Source organism: Muscardinus avellanarius (assembly GCF_963383645.1).
Source record: "Muscardinus avellanarius genome assembly, chromosome: 17".
Classification (NCBI taxonomy): Eukaryota; Metazoa; Chordata; class Mammalia; order Rodentia; family Gliridae; genus Muscardinus; species Muscardinus avellanarius.
Window position 1 is genome coordinate 21254481 of NC_137803.1, and position 16621 is coordinate 21271101.

Genomic DNA, 16621 nt, shown 5'->3' on the forward strand with positions numbered 1-16621 from the left:
ACTTGAAGTAACAAAAGGGAAATAAATATATATATATATATATATATATATTAAAATCCATACAAAAATATATTAACTTAATTTTTCAGGTCTCCCCTGTGCATCTATTACTCTGAAGCATTCGCTTAGTATGAATTGCCCATAATCACTCTCAGCCCAATAAAGTCATGGGGATGCTTTGTACCTGCTGTCCCACTCCACTTTCTAAAGAGTCCCCAGGTTCATTAGCCAAGTGGTCCTTCTTTAACAACAGCAACAAATGCAGAAGAATAGATGTGAACTCATCAGTAACTCTAAGGCAGGTTAATTGCCTGGTCCTCCTTGAATTTGGGGATCTTCTCAAACTCACTTTGCTTCCTGAAGAAAAGCTGGGCCAAGATGTGGTCTGAAGTGGCCTGGAGATAATCATCCATGTCAAGGGTCTGCAGCTGATGGAAGAAACCAAGAGAGACAGGTCAGCACCGCACTGAACTGCTTCGGTGGCCGCAGAGATCTTACAGCCCGCAAGGCATCTGCAGTAGGGCCTGGAATGAGGGTGGTGGCTGCACAGCACGGCTCCTGCACAGGCTCACCTCGCATGCCAGTCTTCCCTTGCCATGGGGGGGGCTCGCCTCTTCAACTCTGAGAAGAAAGTCTGGCAGCTAAAGGAGGTAAGGAATCCAGGGCTTTCTTTAGAAGCAACCTCTGTCCTACTAGGGGGTGGTTCTCTAGTGATATAGGGCAAAATCTATAGCCAAATTTTTATTCTACATCTTTTTCACAAGGGTTTCCACAAACCTCACCTGGGTACACCCAGGATAGTTCTGAGACCCAGGGAAATCGGTACTGGAAACTTGCAGTTTCTCTCAAAGAAGGTGGATGTCTTCCAGAGAAATGGGCATCATAAAGTGGGATCCATCCCACCTGTAGTCTGAAGTCCCTTTGATGATACTGTATAACTCATGCTGTGCTCTTCCCAAAAACTTTTGTTGGGTCTCCTTGCAGGAAGAGCCACAGAGGAAAAAAAAAATGTCTTTCTCTCTCTTCTGCACTTGCCCTAGAATGCCTAAACAGACTATTATAATTCTCATCCGGTCTCAGAAAGTAACCTAGTCCCAAAGATTTTATTTATTTGCTGTGCTGGGTATTGAACCCAGAGGCCTTCTACCTCTGGGCTACACCCCCAACCCCATTTTTCATTCTCTATTTGGAAACAGGGGCTCATTGAGTTGCAGAGGGCCTCACTAAGTAGCTGAGGCTGGTGGCGAACCTGCGATTCTCCTGTCTCAGCCCCCCAAGTACTGGGATTACAAGCATGCGCTACCATACCAAGATCCAAAGATTTTTAAATAGCTAAATTCCACAATTTATTCTTGTGCCTTGAATCCATTATTCCATCCAATGAAGGAACTGTGTGGTGGACTTTATAAAGCATATAATTATTTAATACAGTGAGTAATTTTATTAATGTTTTGTATGTAATTTACATTTTCTTACCTTGTGTCTTATATGTTTTCTCAATTTGTAGATCATATATTAAATTTGTTTAAAATAAAGAATGAAATAGAAGCTGGGTGTGGTGGTGCACGCTTGTAATCCCAGCATTTGGGAGACTGACAGGAGGATCGCAGATAGTGGCCAGGCTCAGCTACTTAGTGAGGCCCTTTGCAACTCATTGAGACCCTGTTTCAAAATAAAGAAGAGAAAAAGCCTGGGAGTATAGCTTGGAGGTAGAATGTCCCTGGCTTCCATCCCCAGTACCCAAAAAAAAAAAAAAAAAAAAAGGAAAAATCAAGAAAGAATGTGATACACTGCACTCCTTTATAACCAAACTGAAAGATTTTTGGCTTCTCTTCCTCTTCATACATTGTTTCCTCCAGCCTACTCATTCATCCATTTACTTAAAAGACACATTTAAGCCAGCCGTGGTAGTGCACGCTTATAATCCTAGCATTCAGGAGGCTGGGACAGGAGGATCGTGGTTCGCAGACAGTCTTAGCTACTTAGTGAGGCTCTTTGAAATTCAATGAGACCCTATATCAAAATAAAAAATAAAATAAAGGGCAGGGGGTGTAGCTTGGAGGGTCAAATGCCCCTGGGTTCCATCCCCAGACACACACACACACACACACAAAAAAAAAAAAAAATAGACACATTTACTATGGACTCCCTTTGATCTGGATACACTGCACATCAGCTACCCTGCAGATCACTGAACCTCAGCATTCTCTCTTAAGCTGGCTCATTCCTACCTGGTCTCCAGTGCTGAAGGCAAGAATGAAAAGCAAGTCCTCATCACACGTGTTCTTAATGTAATGCTGAGTTCCAACGGGGAAAAATATCACATCTCCAATGTTAATGTTGAACTCTATGGTGCTCTGAGTAGTAATGATGCCCACCTAAGAGGGGAATTATGTCTGAGTTAAGTATATAAAACCAAATATTCATTAGTGATCATTATTAGAAGTGAAGAACAAATGAATTAAAAATATGGTTATATAAGGACTGCTTCGTGAGGGTAAAAAGTAGAAGATAGAGGCCATTTTTCACACACACACACACACACACACACACACACACACACGAAATCCCTGTATTAAAATTATGGGATATACTACACAATGGAATTCTACTTGGCAATAGGGAAGAACAATGGGCCTGAAGGATGTTCTAGTAAGTGGGGTCAGCCAGTCACCAAAAGGGCAGGGTCTATGTTGTTTTCATATGTTGAAGCTATGGAGTAATCAGGATATAAGAGGGATTTTAGATAAAGGGAGGAAAAAAATCCCAGTGGAGTTATGGAAGAGGTCCAGGAGAGGGTGAGAGGAAGGAAGAATTAATAAAGGAACCTCCATTAACATTACATACGTATATGAAAACAGAAATGTCAAGCTCAATACCGTGTGTCAGGAGACGGAGGGAGTGGGAAGGGAGCTGAGGTGAGACCACCTTCATAGTGATGTGAAGCTACCAGGCACCAATAGAGGGATATTCTTTAAATCCCTGTATTAGAGACACACACCCCCAATCAAAGACACTATTTAGGTGAGTGTTCTTCAAAATGCATTAGTGAGTTCACTAAAAAGAACATCATGCAAAAAAGGCTTCGATTGCTGTTCTAAATAAGGATTCAAATGATGTTCTATACATTTCGGGCAGAGGATTTACATGTCTATTTCTACCAGCCTTCTGGGAGAGTGACATCCTGACATCTTCCTTTAAAAAGCTAGACACTTAAGCGTGTACACAAATACAAACGGACTGGCACAACAAAAGGTAAGTCTGATCTTTGAAATACAATTTGTGGAAGATTACAAAGACCTTTTCCAATTTGTTAAAGCCTTTGTGTCTAAAAACATAGAATAAGACATTTACTACAAAGGACAAAAAGTGAATTTCAGTCTGGTTTTGATTCTTTCTTTCAAGACAGAAAATTACAGGCTAGATAAGTCCATTCCAAAAGTATAGTGTACACTATTATACATTTTCCCAGGGAAATCCATGAATATCTCAAATAACCACTTTTTTTTTTTTTTTTTTTTTTTTTTTTTTGCAGTTCTGGGGACTGAACCCAGGGGGCATTCTACCTCTGAGCTACACCCGTGGTCCTATTTTTAATTTTTTATTTTGAAACAGGGTCTCACGTAGTTGTGGAGAGCCTCACTAAGAAGATGAGGCTGGCCATGAACTTGCTATCCTCCTGTCTCAGCCTCCCAAGGACTGGGGTTGCAAGTGTGTGCCACCACACCTGGTTTCAAATAACCACTCTCAAATTATAATAATAACACACTACTGAGTTTAATTTTTTTATGATAACTATATAAGTGATCATCCAAAGTAGGCTCTCTGAAGAGTCAAAAGAGGTGCTAATAATATCACCTAGACAAATGCACATCAGGAGCATCCTGGACAAGCTGGGAAACAAGGCCACCATGCTGATGATTCTGCACCCCCCATTCTGCACCCAGAGGCAGGTACTTCACACTCCCCTAGGGGGCAGCAGCACCTTCCACTTTGCATTACCCAAGGATGGGAAACATTCTGGACCCTGGATCATAAGATATAAGTGATAAATCTTTGTCACTCTGAGTGTGTGTGTGTGTGTGTGTGTGTGTGTGTGTGTGCGCGCGCGCGCGCGTGCGCGCACATATGTGTTTGTGTTTTACCAGATATTGAACCCAGGGACATTCTACCTCTGGACTACATCCCCAGCCCTAATATATATATTAGAGCCTTACTATATATATGTATAGCTACACACACACATACACACACACACACACACACACACACACACACACACACACATATATATATACTTTTTTTTGTGGTACTGGGGATGGAACCCAGGGGCATTCTACCTCTGAGCTACACCCCCAGCCCTATTTTTATAGTCTTTATTTTAAACAGTGTCTCATTCTATATTTTGAAAAAAGTTCTCACTTAGTTGCAGAGGACCTTAGCTAAACAGCTAAAGCTGGCCAAAACCTGTGATCCTCCTGTCTCAGCCTCTAAAGTACAGGGATTACAAATGTGCATCACTATACGCAGATAATCTTTATCACTTCTGAAATATTTTAACCCCTTCTAATGCACATCTTCAATTTTCTGTCTCATCAAACTTAGAGACTAAGGCCGGGCGTGGTGGCGCACGCTTGTAATCCCCACACTTGGGAGGCGGAGACAGGAGGATTGCACAGGTTCGAAGCCAGCCATGTTGGCTTAGGAGACCCTGCTTCCAAATAAAAATATAAAACAGGTCTGGGAGTGTAGCCTGGAGGTAGAAGGGCTTCCAGGAACCCCAGTACCAAACAAACAAACAAACAAACAAACAAAACAAAACACGTAGAGACTATATAATGGTTCTGCATGGTATCCTCTGAAGAAACAGTTTCCACAGAGGATGGGGTCCTTTTATGTGACTAATGACCAAACCAAAACAAGACAAACAAATTAACAAAAATCCTCCCATTTGCTTCTTTCTGCATAAAAGAACATTCAGTAAATGTTTAGAGAAATTACCTGTCCACATCCACTTAATACATATCCCATTTCATTTGCATTAAAATGAAAATGTGGTTGTCGTAATCCATTGTTATAAATTCTGAGTGTACTTAAAGCCAGGGTATTTTGATGCTTCAAAAAGAAAAAGAAAAAAGAAATCCAGTTATTTAGCCAAAATTCTACTCAGAAATTTAACAATTCATATAAATAGGCAGTTGCAACCAAAAATATGTTATTTCCTCTCCTTTACATTTATTATGATGCGTATACCTCAAACAATCTCATAAAGTTGATAGTAGTAGTATTCTTTCCATTTCACAGGTGATGGGATTAACATTTAAGTTGGTTAAGAAATTTACCTAGAGTCACACAACTAAGAAGTGGCAGAGCTGGGATTTGAACCCACAGAATTAGATGCCACAACTATGTGGAGCATCCAGTTGAGCATATCAAACAAATGAGGAGAACTCCCACAGCATCGAGTCTTTTCATTAATGGAGCCACTCACACCAGGGAAATGGAGCTCCTAAATCCACCCTGAGGCTTCAATTAGCAATTTACATTGATCAAATCAATGCACATTTAACTAGGTTTTCCGTCCTTTTCCTTTGGTCCAAAAGAAGCCCGAGTCTAATCTAAATCTCATATTTCTTCTATCTCAATGTTCATCACAATATTTTTCTTAATTACCTGATTCAGGAACTCACTGAAAATTTTTTCATTACTGCTGAGCTCACTTGAATTCTTCCAGTACTGTGCCTTTTGAATTACTCCTCCTGGAAACTTATATTCTTTTGAACCTAAGACAGATGAAATTTTTAAAAATAAATAATAAGGGCACTGGGGCGTGGCTCAGTGGAAGAGTGTCTTGCATGCACACATCCCTGAATTTAATTCCCAGCACCACAAAAATTAAAATTTAATTTAAAAAGAAGTAGTATTTCAATTGAGAGCCAGTAAGGTATCAAACTCCTCAAATTACAGAAAATGCACATGGTGGAGACTACTCACAATGGATTATCAAGATGCCATGACACTACATTGGCAGGTCTAACATAGAACGTCCTCTTTAGCATACACTCTTCAATTCAGGTGACCAACCTAGAAATCTGGGGAGTCATCCTAAGCACCATTTTCTACCTCACCTTTCAAGTCAGTCAGCTATCGAGTCCTGTCTGCACGCCCTCTTTAAATTTTTCTTGCTTCCCACCCAATCCCCTCCTTCTTACAATTGCCTTAGTGCAGGCCACTGTCATTCCCTGCTCAGAACCCCTTGACAGGCCCTGATCAATCTTCCTGCCTCCTTCCAATCCATTCTCCACAACTCAGCCAGAGTGGTCCACACTTCAAAGAACAAAATGGATTGTATCACTTTCTTATTTAAAATTCCTCAGTTATGTGTACACATGTGAATATATCAATGTCGATCTCATCTCAGTACTTGGTATCGGGAGGGAGGGAAATGGGAAGGCAGGGGTGAGGGGGGCATCAAGTGCTGTGTGCATGTATGTAATTGTCAACATGATTTACATCATGATGTGAGACTATAATACACCAATAAAAGCATTAAAAAAAATCCTCAGTTGCACCTCTTTTCCATGAAGACACAACACAAACTCATTGACATGGCTTCTTGTGTGTGTGTGTGTGTGTGTGTGTGTGTGTGTGTGTGTGTGTGTGGTACTAGGGTTCCTGGGAGCCCTTCTACCTCCGGGCTACACTCCCAGACCTATTTTTATATTTTTATTTGGAAACAGGGTCTCTTAAGCCAGAGAGACTGGCCTCAAACCTGAGCGATCCTCCTGTCTCCGCCTCCCAAGTGCGGGGATTACAAGCGTGCGCCACCACGCCTGGCTTGACGTGGCTTCTAAATCTTCCCGATGGGATCACTCCTCCCTTACCAACCTTATCTCTTGGATATCCCCAGCCCCAACACATATCCCTCACACTTAAAATCTTTTGACATATTCTCTTGTGCTTCAGGACATTTTTTTCACATTACCTATTCTGTTGAAAAATGTATATTTTTTTATTTCTCTTGAATACAGCCCACCATCTCACACACACACACACACACACACACACACACACACACCAATTTAATCCAATCCAATCAAATCCAATCAAATCAAAACATCTCTGATCACAAATAAAAAGTCTCCAGAAAATGATATACCATACCTTTAAGGTCAAAAAAGTATCTCCATACAAGGCTATCAGGAGACTGTGCATAACTAGCATTCATAACCAGTTCTTCCAAGTTTGGAGGAAGATTGACTCCCTGGTCCTCTTTTTGTTTATTAAATTTTCTAATGAAATTAATTCCACCTTCAGGCTGAAAGATATAAGAAACCACTAGAGATGTTTGTGAAAAATCTAAAAATTTTAGTAATAGAAGTTTAGTAGTTGAAAGTAGGGCAGTATTAGCACCAGTGTGGTTTTCTTTTTTTTTCCCAGACCTATTTTATACTTTTTTATTTTTGGAAACAGGGTCTCTTAAGCCAGCACGGCTGACTTCGAACCTGCGCGATCCTCCTGTCTCGGCCTCCCAAGCGCAGGGATTACAAGCGTGCGCCACCACGCCTGGCTACCACCAGTGTGGTTTTCAGTGGCCCACGCAGAAGAGCTTACATCAGGAAGTCTTATGCTTGAGACATTTATAAAAATCCCCTAAGGTTTTTAAATATTTTGGCTTTAATTGTTTTTTACAGCCAATGCAAACTCTTGAAAAAAAATATGCATCATTTCCATGCTTACCAATACTTTCCTTAATGAATCATGTCTCCTATTTCTCCCTGTAGTGGTAAAATACTACTGATCAACTACAAGGTAATTTCCAAAACTTACTATACAGTTTCCTAACTTACCACAGACCTCCCGCCCCAGGTGCCAGGCAGGCTTCTGTTCACTCCACACTGCTGTCAGCATCCACAGCTGACCCTCAGTAAGCAGCACTACCGTTGTCCCTCCAGTGATAACATAAATATCTGGAGAGATCAAAAGTAGCAGTTCTTTGCACTAATTTATATGAGAGGAGCACGATGCTCTGCTATCCTATTGCACGGCAGGTGACAATAGGGGGCAACAGTGTACTATGCGTTTTAAAAAGCTGGAAGAAAGAATTTTTTAAACTTTCATCGTAAGGAAAAGAGGAATGCTTGAGAAGATGGATATGCTTACCCCAATTTAAACATTACGCAATGTACACATGTTTCAAAACCTCATAGCATTCTTTTAATGTGTAAAACTTTGTTTTATGGATCAATTTAAAATAATTTTTTTAAAATGTTTAAAGCAGTAATTTATCAGGAAAAGTGTGGGATCCGCTACATGAGACTAAGAAAACATGATCCCATTATCTGTAGCAACCTTCTCCACACAGAAACAAGTAGTGAGCTTAGGACTCCTGAGGCATATAAATTACAGCAATTTTCCATTGATCATATAATCATCCTTCTGCTAAAGCATTATCATTTCTTATGGGAGACGTTCATAAAGAGAACTAAAAAGCAACTCAATTCCAGCAAGTTTTTTGTCTTTAGTGGAATCACAAAATATACTTTGAGCCCATAATTCAGTAGTCAGCATACCTCTTTGCCAATTCTACTGCCCTAGAATCACAAACACTCATGCTCATTTGTGTTTATGAAATACCCGCCTTCAGGGTGACATGCTTTTTCAGAAATGGAGCATACCTTTAGTGACCTGGAAGCAATGTCTTCGGGTGTGGAAAAAAAGACATCATCAACGTCCAGAGTCTGAAGTTCATCGTGTGTAGAAAAGAAGAGCAAGAAAAAGCAGTCTTCATCACCCACATTCTTTATCCAGTGCAGTGTGTTTCTAGGGAAGAAGATCACTTGGCCAGCTGTGACATTGTATGTGGTGGCTACCTCACCACCATCATCAACGACGCCAATCCATGCTGTCCCCTGAAACATCAACAAAAACCCGTTTCACTTCATAGCACTGTTTGTTAACATTTTCTTCATTACATTCCTCCAACCGTGTTTTCAAAAATTTTCCTCTATTGACACCCTATGAAATATTAATAGATATATTGTAGATATGTATTCTAAATAAATATGTTACATATGTACAATATATGTGTATCTAAACTTTATATATATAAATAATAAGGTCTTTTATCCCCACGCCAAGAAACAAGTTTTCCCTTTGGCAGCAATATTGCCCTCATTGATAGTCCATATTTTAATTTGTTGTTTGTTTCTTTTGTTGTTGGTGTTGGTTTTTTTTTTTATTTTTGGTACAAGGGATTGAACCCATAAGCATTCTACCTCCAAGTTATACTCACAGCCAGATTTTATGTCTTATTTGGAAACAGCATTTCACTAAGTTGCAGAGGGCCTTGCTAAGTTGTTGAGGCTGCTTCAAACCTGTGATCCTCGTATCTCAGCCTCAAGAGTGCCCCACCATGCCTGGCTTCACACTTTAGAATTTGAAAGACCAAAGCCACGTGTGCAGAATATATGCATATGGGTAGAGGACCGCACTAGTACACATGTTCATATACATATGAGTGTGTGTGCTTTCCAGATAAGAAGAGGCCGGCATACGATTTCAGTAGTAATAATCACTGCTAACACTTGGTGCCTTTACTGTATCAGGTGTGCATCCACATACGCACTTCACTCGATTCAACTCAATTATCCCCTCTATCAACCCCGTGAAAAACAGAACTATTGTTAACCCCATTTTACAGATGAGAAAGCTGAATTTGACAAGAACATATAATTTTCCCAATATTACTCAGCTAGTCAATGGCAAAGCAAAGGTTTGGACATAAGCGGTCTGTCTCCAAAGTCTATACTTTTTATCCCTTCTGTACAATGCTTTGATTTTGCTGATATAAAATTCTATACTTTATCTCATTCCCTAATCTGTTCCTCAGTATTACCCTCTGAAATATACAGAGAAGACACCATTATTGATATTTTACCAGAGTCTCATGGTCACATATAGAAGTGTGGATGAAAAAGAAGTCTTTGTTCCATCTACACAAACAGCATGTATAACTTGGATCTGAGTATTAAAAAACAGCAGAAAGGTGAACCTATAAAGAGCTCTCTCCTCACCCACACAGAAGGAACAGCAGAAATATCCATCTATTCCTATGAGGCACCAACTACTTCAGCCACAAAACAAGGACAGCACAGTGGCCAGTGGGCCCCTCACTACGGGGCGGGCACGCCAGCCCCTACCCACCCACTTCTCTCCTGGCTGCTCCCAAAGCTCCATGAAGACCTTAAAAGGCAGAAACAACCTACATGAAGGGGTTCCCTTCACATCTTAATTATTGGTTCCTTGCTCTGACTTGTGAGAGTCAGTAATCTCACAATTTTCCTGGGATCTAAAGAGTTTTCAGCTCCATACAGTCCACACTGAGAAGTTCACATTATAAACTCTGAACTTTCAGAAGCCTCCTCAGGATGATCCGGATCCCAGGGCCCGTTATCAACTGCAGCATGCACCAGAGCAGTTCCCTAGCATGCAGTGGGCTGTATAACCTCACTCCAGAAAATTCCACTTCACTGCTGATTCATTCTCTCTCTCTCTCTCTCTCTCTCTCTCTCTCTCTCTCTCTCTCTCTCTCTCTCTCTCTCTCTCTCTCCAAACTCAGGGGCATTTACTTCCTAAGCTACATCCCCAGAACTTTTTGTTTTTTTCTTTTTTTGTTTTAAATACAGGCTTGCTAGGTTGCTTCTCTAAGTTGCTAAGGCCGGTCTGACCCTGTGGTCTTCATGTCTCAGCCTCCCAAGCACTGGGTACAGGTACGTGCCACCACACCCGGCTACATTTTTTTCACTTAGCACTCTGCTACTCTTTAGCCAAGCCCATAAAAATTAACCTCTTGGAGATTAGTCTCCTTTAAATATTTTTATATGTGGAAAAAGATAAGAAGCCAGAAAACACAGACTCGGTCCCAGTTCATACAACAACTGTAGTATATTTTTAGAAAAGGCACCTAATCTCTCAGAGCCTTTCATGGAAAATAAGTAGGATTTTGTCTCAGCTGGGAGTGGTGGCACACGCCTATAATTACAGTATTTAGGAGACCAAGATAGGAGGATCACAGGTTAGAAGCCCTTTTTGTTAGGGGACAGGTCAGAGGGGTTTTTGCTAGGTGTATAGGTCAGAAGTAGAATGCCTCTGGGTTCAATCCCCAGAACCACAAAATAGGAGAGGTTTGGCCTCATATAGATGACACCCTAATCTCTTCTTGTAAATTACAAAATTTAATGAATTGTCCCAACATAAAAAGGTCTTATAAATAACAAGCAATAAACCATAAAACTGTCTGTACATCTAAGAAACAGATCACCAGGGTATGTCCAAACTTAGAAAATGTTGGGAGGGCTTAGTCACTACTATTCCTCCAGTGTCTAAAAGTCAGAAGAGCCGGGCGTGGTGGCACACGCTTGTAATCCCTGCGCTTGGGAGGCTGAGAAAGGAGGATAACACAGGTTCGAAGCTAGCCTCAGCTACTTAGTGAGGCTCTCAGCAACTTAGTGAGACCCTGTTTCCAAATAAAATATAAAATGGGTCTGAGAGTATAGCCCGGAGGTAGAAAAGCCCCTGGGTTCCACCCCCAGTACCATAAATAAATAAATAAATAAATAAATAAATAAATGTCAGAAGAAAACTAATAAACACTTTCTGAAATTAATGACTTGAAATTCAAATAAGTATGCTCATTTTACCTTCAACTATCTCTATTTTACTTGTCTTCAGATTATTCTAAGAAATATTCCAAAAATACCACACAAAGGCATCCACTTGGCCTGATCTTGGGGGCTCCGGGTTGAACATCAGCCAACTACTTGGCTCTTGCAGTTCCTGCTTGGTTCCACAGAGGGAAACTGCTGCTTCTTCGAGCATTAGAATAGAGCGGCCAGTTTTAGCTTTATCTCAGAGGACGAAATCAGTGATCTTATTTTAACTATAGTATAAGAAAAATGATTTCATACTAAAAAAAAAAGTTCAAAGTAATGCCAAAAATAATTAAAACAGGCTAGTGCTCAGAGGTATTGCTAACTAATCTGAGTCTAATTGGAAGCCTGGATGTTCGTCTATTGTTTAGTTAAGAAGGTTTTGTGGCAAATAAAATAACACCCTGAGAACAAGCAATACAGATGCTTAAGGGAGTAGAGTGCGGGCAAACCAGTTGTTATACCTGAACCAGATAGCCATGTTCGTTGGCATTGAAATGCCAGTGAGGAGCCCGGAGGCCCTTGCTTTTTATTCTCAGGGTCCCCAACGTCATCTGTGATTTCTGACTATTCAAGCTAGTGCCAAAGGCGGCTTCTTCATCGTTGAGGTAGTCTTTAACGTTGTTCCTGTACCGAGCCCACTGGATTGCACCTCCAGAGAACTCAAACACCTGAAAAATCATAAATAAGCGACATCAGCACAGAGCCCATCTCCTAATGAAGTCATAAACAAGCAACCATCAGCCTGGAAGCCATCTTCAGCAGCCATGGCTGCTGAGTGAGGAGGCAAAATGATACGGTAATGGTAGTGAGGTGAAGCTTGGAGTGCCCAACAGGAAGATGAAGAACAGGTCTGCAAGAGTCCAGGACACACAATAGTGACGTATGCAGTGCTGTCATTCTAAACCCTGTGAGACATGAAGAAGACACCCAGCTGTAAGAGGATAGAGGGATTTCCATTGTTCACCTGCAATTCTCCCTTTCAGGTAGACATAAAACTACTGTCTACTGAAGACAACATCAACCCAACTCTCTCCTCTTCTCTGCCCCCAACCTGCCCTCACCCTGCCTGCCCTTCCAGTAGAGGACAAAGCTGGGAAACATGCAATGGAAGGGTGGTTTTGAAATCACCATTTAGGGCCAGGCGTGGTGGCACACGCTTGTAATCCCAGCACTTGGGAGGCTGAGACAGGAGGATGGCTCAGGTTCGAAGCCAGCCTCAGCTACTTAGTGAGGCTCTCAGCAACTTAGTGAGACCCTGTTTCCAAACAAAATATAAAATAGGTCTGGGAGTGTAACTCGGGGGTATAAAGCCCCTGGGTTCCATCCCCAGTACCCCCCCCACACACACACACAGAAATCACCATTTATAAAAATTATTTTTCCTGATGTGCATGATTCATACCTTGGATTTAGGTAAGTGATTAAGAAACTTGAATTTGGGGTCAACAGCCTTTTGTATGTTGGGACTCATGGTGTGAGGAGCCAATTCTTCGGATCCATGCTGAAAATGTAAATGAGGCTGGGAGTTGTAAACCAAGGAGAGAATCAGTACTCCTATTGTTGTGGTGATGATGCAGGCCAAGAGACACACCAGGAAAACGCTCACCAATGACCACTGCTGCTTCTTTTCCTGAGAGAAATCAAGAAGCCATTATTCTCTATTCGTGATGCTTTAGAAATACTGCCTTCCTCAATTTCCTAAATTTTTCTTTCCACTAATTTCAATTAAATTTGACTGATACGCATAGTAAAAGAATGCAGTTTTAAAAGTAACATAAGCTGGGCATGGTGGGGCACACCTGCAATCCCACTGCTTGGGAGGCTGAGGCAGGAGAATCCAGGTTCAAGACCAGCCTCAGCAACTTTGAAAGACCCTGGGTCAATATTTTAAAAGTGGGGCCAGGGTCATAGCCCACAGGTAAAATGCCCCTGGGTTCAACCTCTATCTCCCCAAAATGTTTTTAAAGTGTACTAAGTTTCTATATTTTACCTACTCGGTGTTGAATTAAAAAATAGAGACACAACCTTTCCCAAGAAGAGAGTTGGCCTAAAGAACCTCCTGAGCTCTGTGTCAAGGTCCTCAGAGAAACTAGTCTCAAGATACAAACAGAAATTTTGCAATACAAAAAATAGAAAGGTTTTAGGTTACCCTCTATGTCCCATTTTTCTGATGAGGTTCAGAAAGGATCAATGACTTATGAAAAGCCACATTGTTATCTATAGGTTTAGAAAGAAGTCCATTTGATTCTGTGTTATGTCCACTAAACCATATCATTTGGGAACCAGTAACATGTGAATTAACACATATGATCCATTATGTGCATGTGTGTTAGAGAGAGAGAGAGAGAGAGAGAGAGAGAGAATAAGTGTGTGTGTGTGTGTGTGTGTGTGTGTGTGTGTGTGTTTTATAAATGTGTGTATACGTTTTACTGGGGACTGAACCCAGGGGTGCTCTACCACCAAACTATACCCTCAGCCCTGTTTTATTTTGAAACAGATTCTTGCTAAATAGCTGATGGTCTCACTAAGTTGTGAAACTGACCTGTGATCCTCCTGTCTCAGCCTCTCAAGTACTGGGATTTTAGTTGTGCAATGCCACCACCAGCTGGTCCAATACTCTTAAAAGAAAGCTTATATTTACATACATCTCTAAGCTTTTTGAAATTTAGATTCTAAAAAGAGAAAAAGAAACCAGATGTGGTGGAGCATACTTGTAATCCCAGCGTTTGGGGGGCTGAGACAAGAGGATCGTGGTGGTTCACAGACAGCCTCTGCTACTTAGTGAGGTCCTCTGCAACTCAGTGAGACCCTGCTTCAAAATAAAGAACAAAAAAATAGGGCTGGGGGTATAGCTCAGAGGTAGAATGCCCCTGGCTTTCATCCTCAGTACCACAAAAAAAAAATTTTAAAGATAAAAAGATAGCATAAAACTTTGTATATCATTGTATATCTCAAAGGGTATTACTTTACTAGTCATTAATATTTTCTCCTTAGATTGATGTTTCACCAACTTTTTATCATATCTACATTAAGAAGTACATTTCTACCTGGGATCTAGTACAATACACATATATAAATGTACACACAAGCCAGACATGGTGGCCCATGCCTGTAATTCCAGTACTTGGGAGGCTGAGACAGAAGAATTGCAGGTTCAAAGTCTCAGAAAGTAGTGAGACTCTCATCAACCTAGGGAGACTCTATCTCAAAATAAAAAATAAAATAGAATAGGGTTGGGGTGTAGCTCAGAGGTAGAATACCCCTCAGTTTAATCCCCAGTACCACAATAAATAAAAATAAAAATAAATGCACACACACAAACATGTGTATATATACACACACCATTTAAACAAAAGTTTCCCAAGCAACATTTGTTTGTTATTCTTTTCATTTTTTTTAATTTTTTTTTTTGCATGTCTGGGGATGGAACCCAGAGGCATTTGACCTCTGAGCTATACCCCCTGCCCTATTTTTTATTCTTTATTTTATTTTATTTTATTTTTATTTATTTTTATTTATTTATTTATTTTGTGTGCTACTGGGGGTGGAACCCAGAGGCTTTCTACCTCCATGCTATACTTCCAAACCTTTTTTATATTTTATTTGGAAACAGGGTCTCACTAAGTTGCTGGAAGCCTCACTAAGTAGCTGAGGCTGGCTTCGAACCCGTGTGATCCTCCTGTCTATTCTTTTCATTTTTTTCATTTTTTTTCACAAGCTATTCTTTTCATTTTTAAATGCAAATTCCAGCAAACTCTTTATATTTCATGACTAGTGGGTTCAACCTGGAGTTTGCCTGGATCTCTTTAAATAGGAGACAAATTATTATTTTGCCTCCTCAAATTGATAAAGAAAACACTATCAAGAAAGTCAATGAAACATCAGCTAAACAAAACAATAGAAATAAAATCCCCCCCTTCAACTTATGTGAAATGCACTGATCGGCATGGATTAAAAACATTTTCTCCAGAAGATCCCAAGTAAGAGGCAGATTTTTTAACCTGGTAATAACCATTAAGTCAAAAGCACTCATTAATGCTACGATCAACAATTCAAAGAGAGCTGTGCCACTAAGAGCTAGAGAAGATGAGAACTAAGTTTGTGAGTAAAAATGCTCGGCAGGAAATATTCAGGGCAGGAGACGCTGCCTTTTGAAGAGGGTCTCTAGGAGAGCTTGTCTAAAGAGGAGATCTTTCTCAAGCTCTGCAGTTGGGTCTTGGAGAGACCTAACCGCAGGATATAAATCCCCACCTTACCATTCTGAACAGAGTGCTCATCTTCCTCATAGACAAAGAATTCTGGGCTCTCTCTTCATGCATTTCAAATGCCGAGTTGTCCATTGCCCAAGGGGATCAAACAATCCACTGAAAAAGAAAAGAGGAAGGGAACAAAGTATAGTTTCAGCAAACTAAGAGATCCCTTCAGAGGAAAAGAATGGGAATTCTTTAGTAAGGGAGTCTTTATATAGAGCTGACAGTTAAGGAAATGAAATAAGGAAGCTGCTTCTTAAATAATGGTCTTGGTTTAAAAAAATTCCCTAGGAAGAACTGCCAAAGAAGAGATCAATAAAATACTTCCTTTGGTCCCAATTCTTCTGCACACTGATGACACATACACAAACATAACTAACATTTACTTCCTTACTTTGTACCATGGATGGGACTAAGCGTTCTTTCTATAAGAATTATGTGATTTCATTCTTGTAGTGGTTCTATCAGGTGCTATAACCTGGCATTTTGTAAATCAGGAAACTGGAATGTAAAGAGGTACAGAAAGTAAACAAAATCATCACAGTCAGTTTTAGTATTGGAGAGATGCACCTTTAGTCTTAAGATTTTTCTTCGAGATTGTCCGCAGCATCTGATGATGAGTGCTTAGTCTAGGAAAATATTTTAAAATGTTTTTTA

At 40.5% G+C, this 16621-nt stretch overlaps 1 protein-coding gene across 1 annotated transcript; it reads right to left on the minus strand.

The window, feature by feature from the left end:
• Positions 1–293: 293 nt before the first annotated feature.
• DYNAP (dynactin associated protein) lies at positions 294–16054 on the minus strand (the record flags this gene model as incomplete). The annotated part of the gene is made up of 9 exons (XM_080714681.1): positions 294–428; positions 2232–2378; positions 5002–5115; positions 5674–5783; positions 7165–7318; positions 8679–8912; positions 12176–12382; positions 13117–13344; positions 15971–16054. 9 exons carry the CDS (start codon positions 16052–16054, stop codon positions 294–296), a joined length of 1413 nt encoding a protein of 470 aa, XP_080570807.1.
• Positions 16055–16621: the final 567 nt, after the last annotated feature.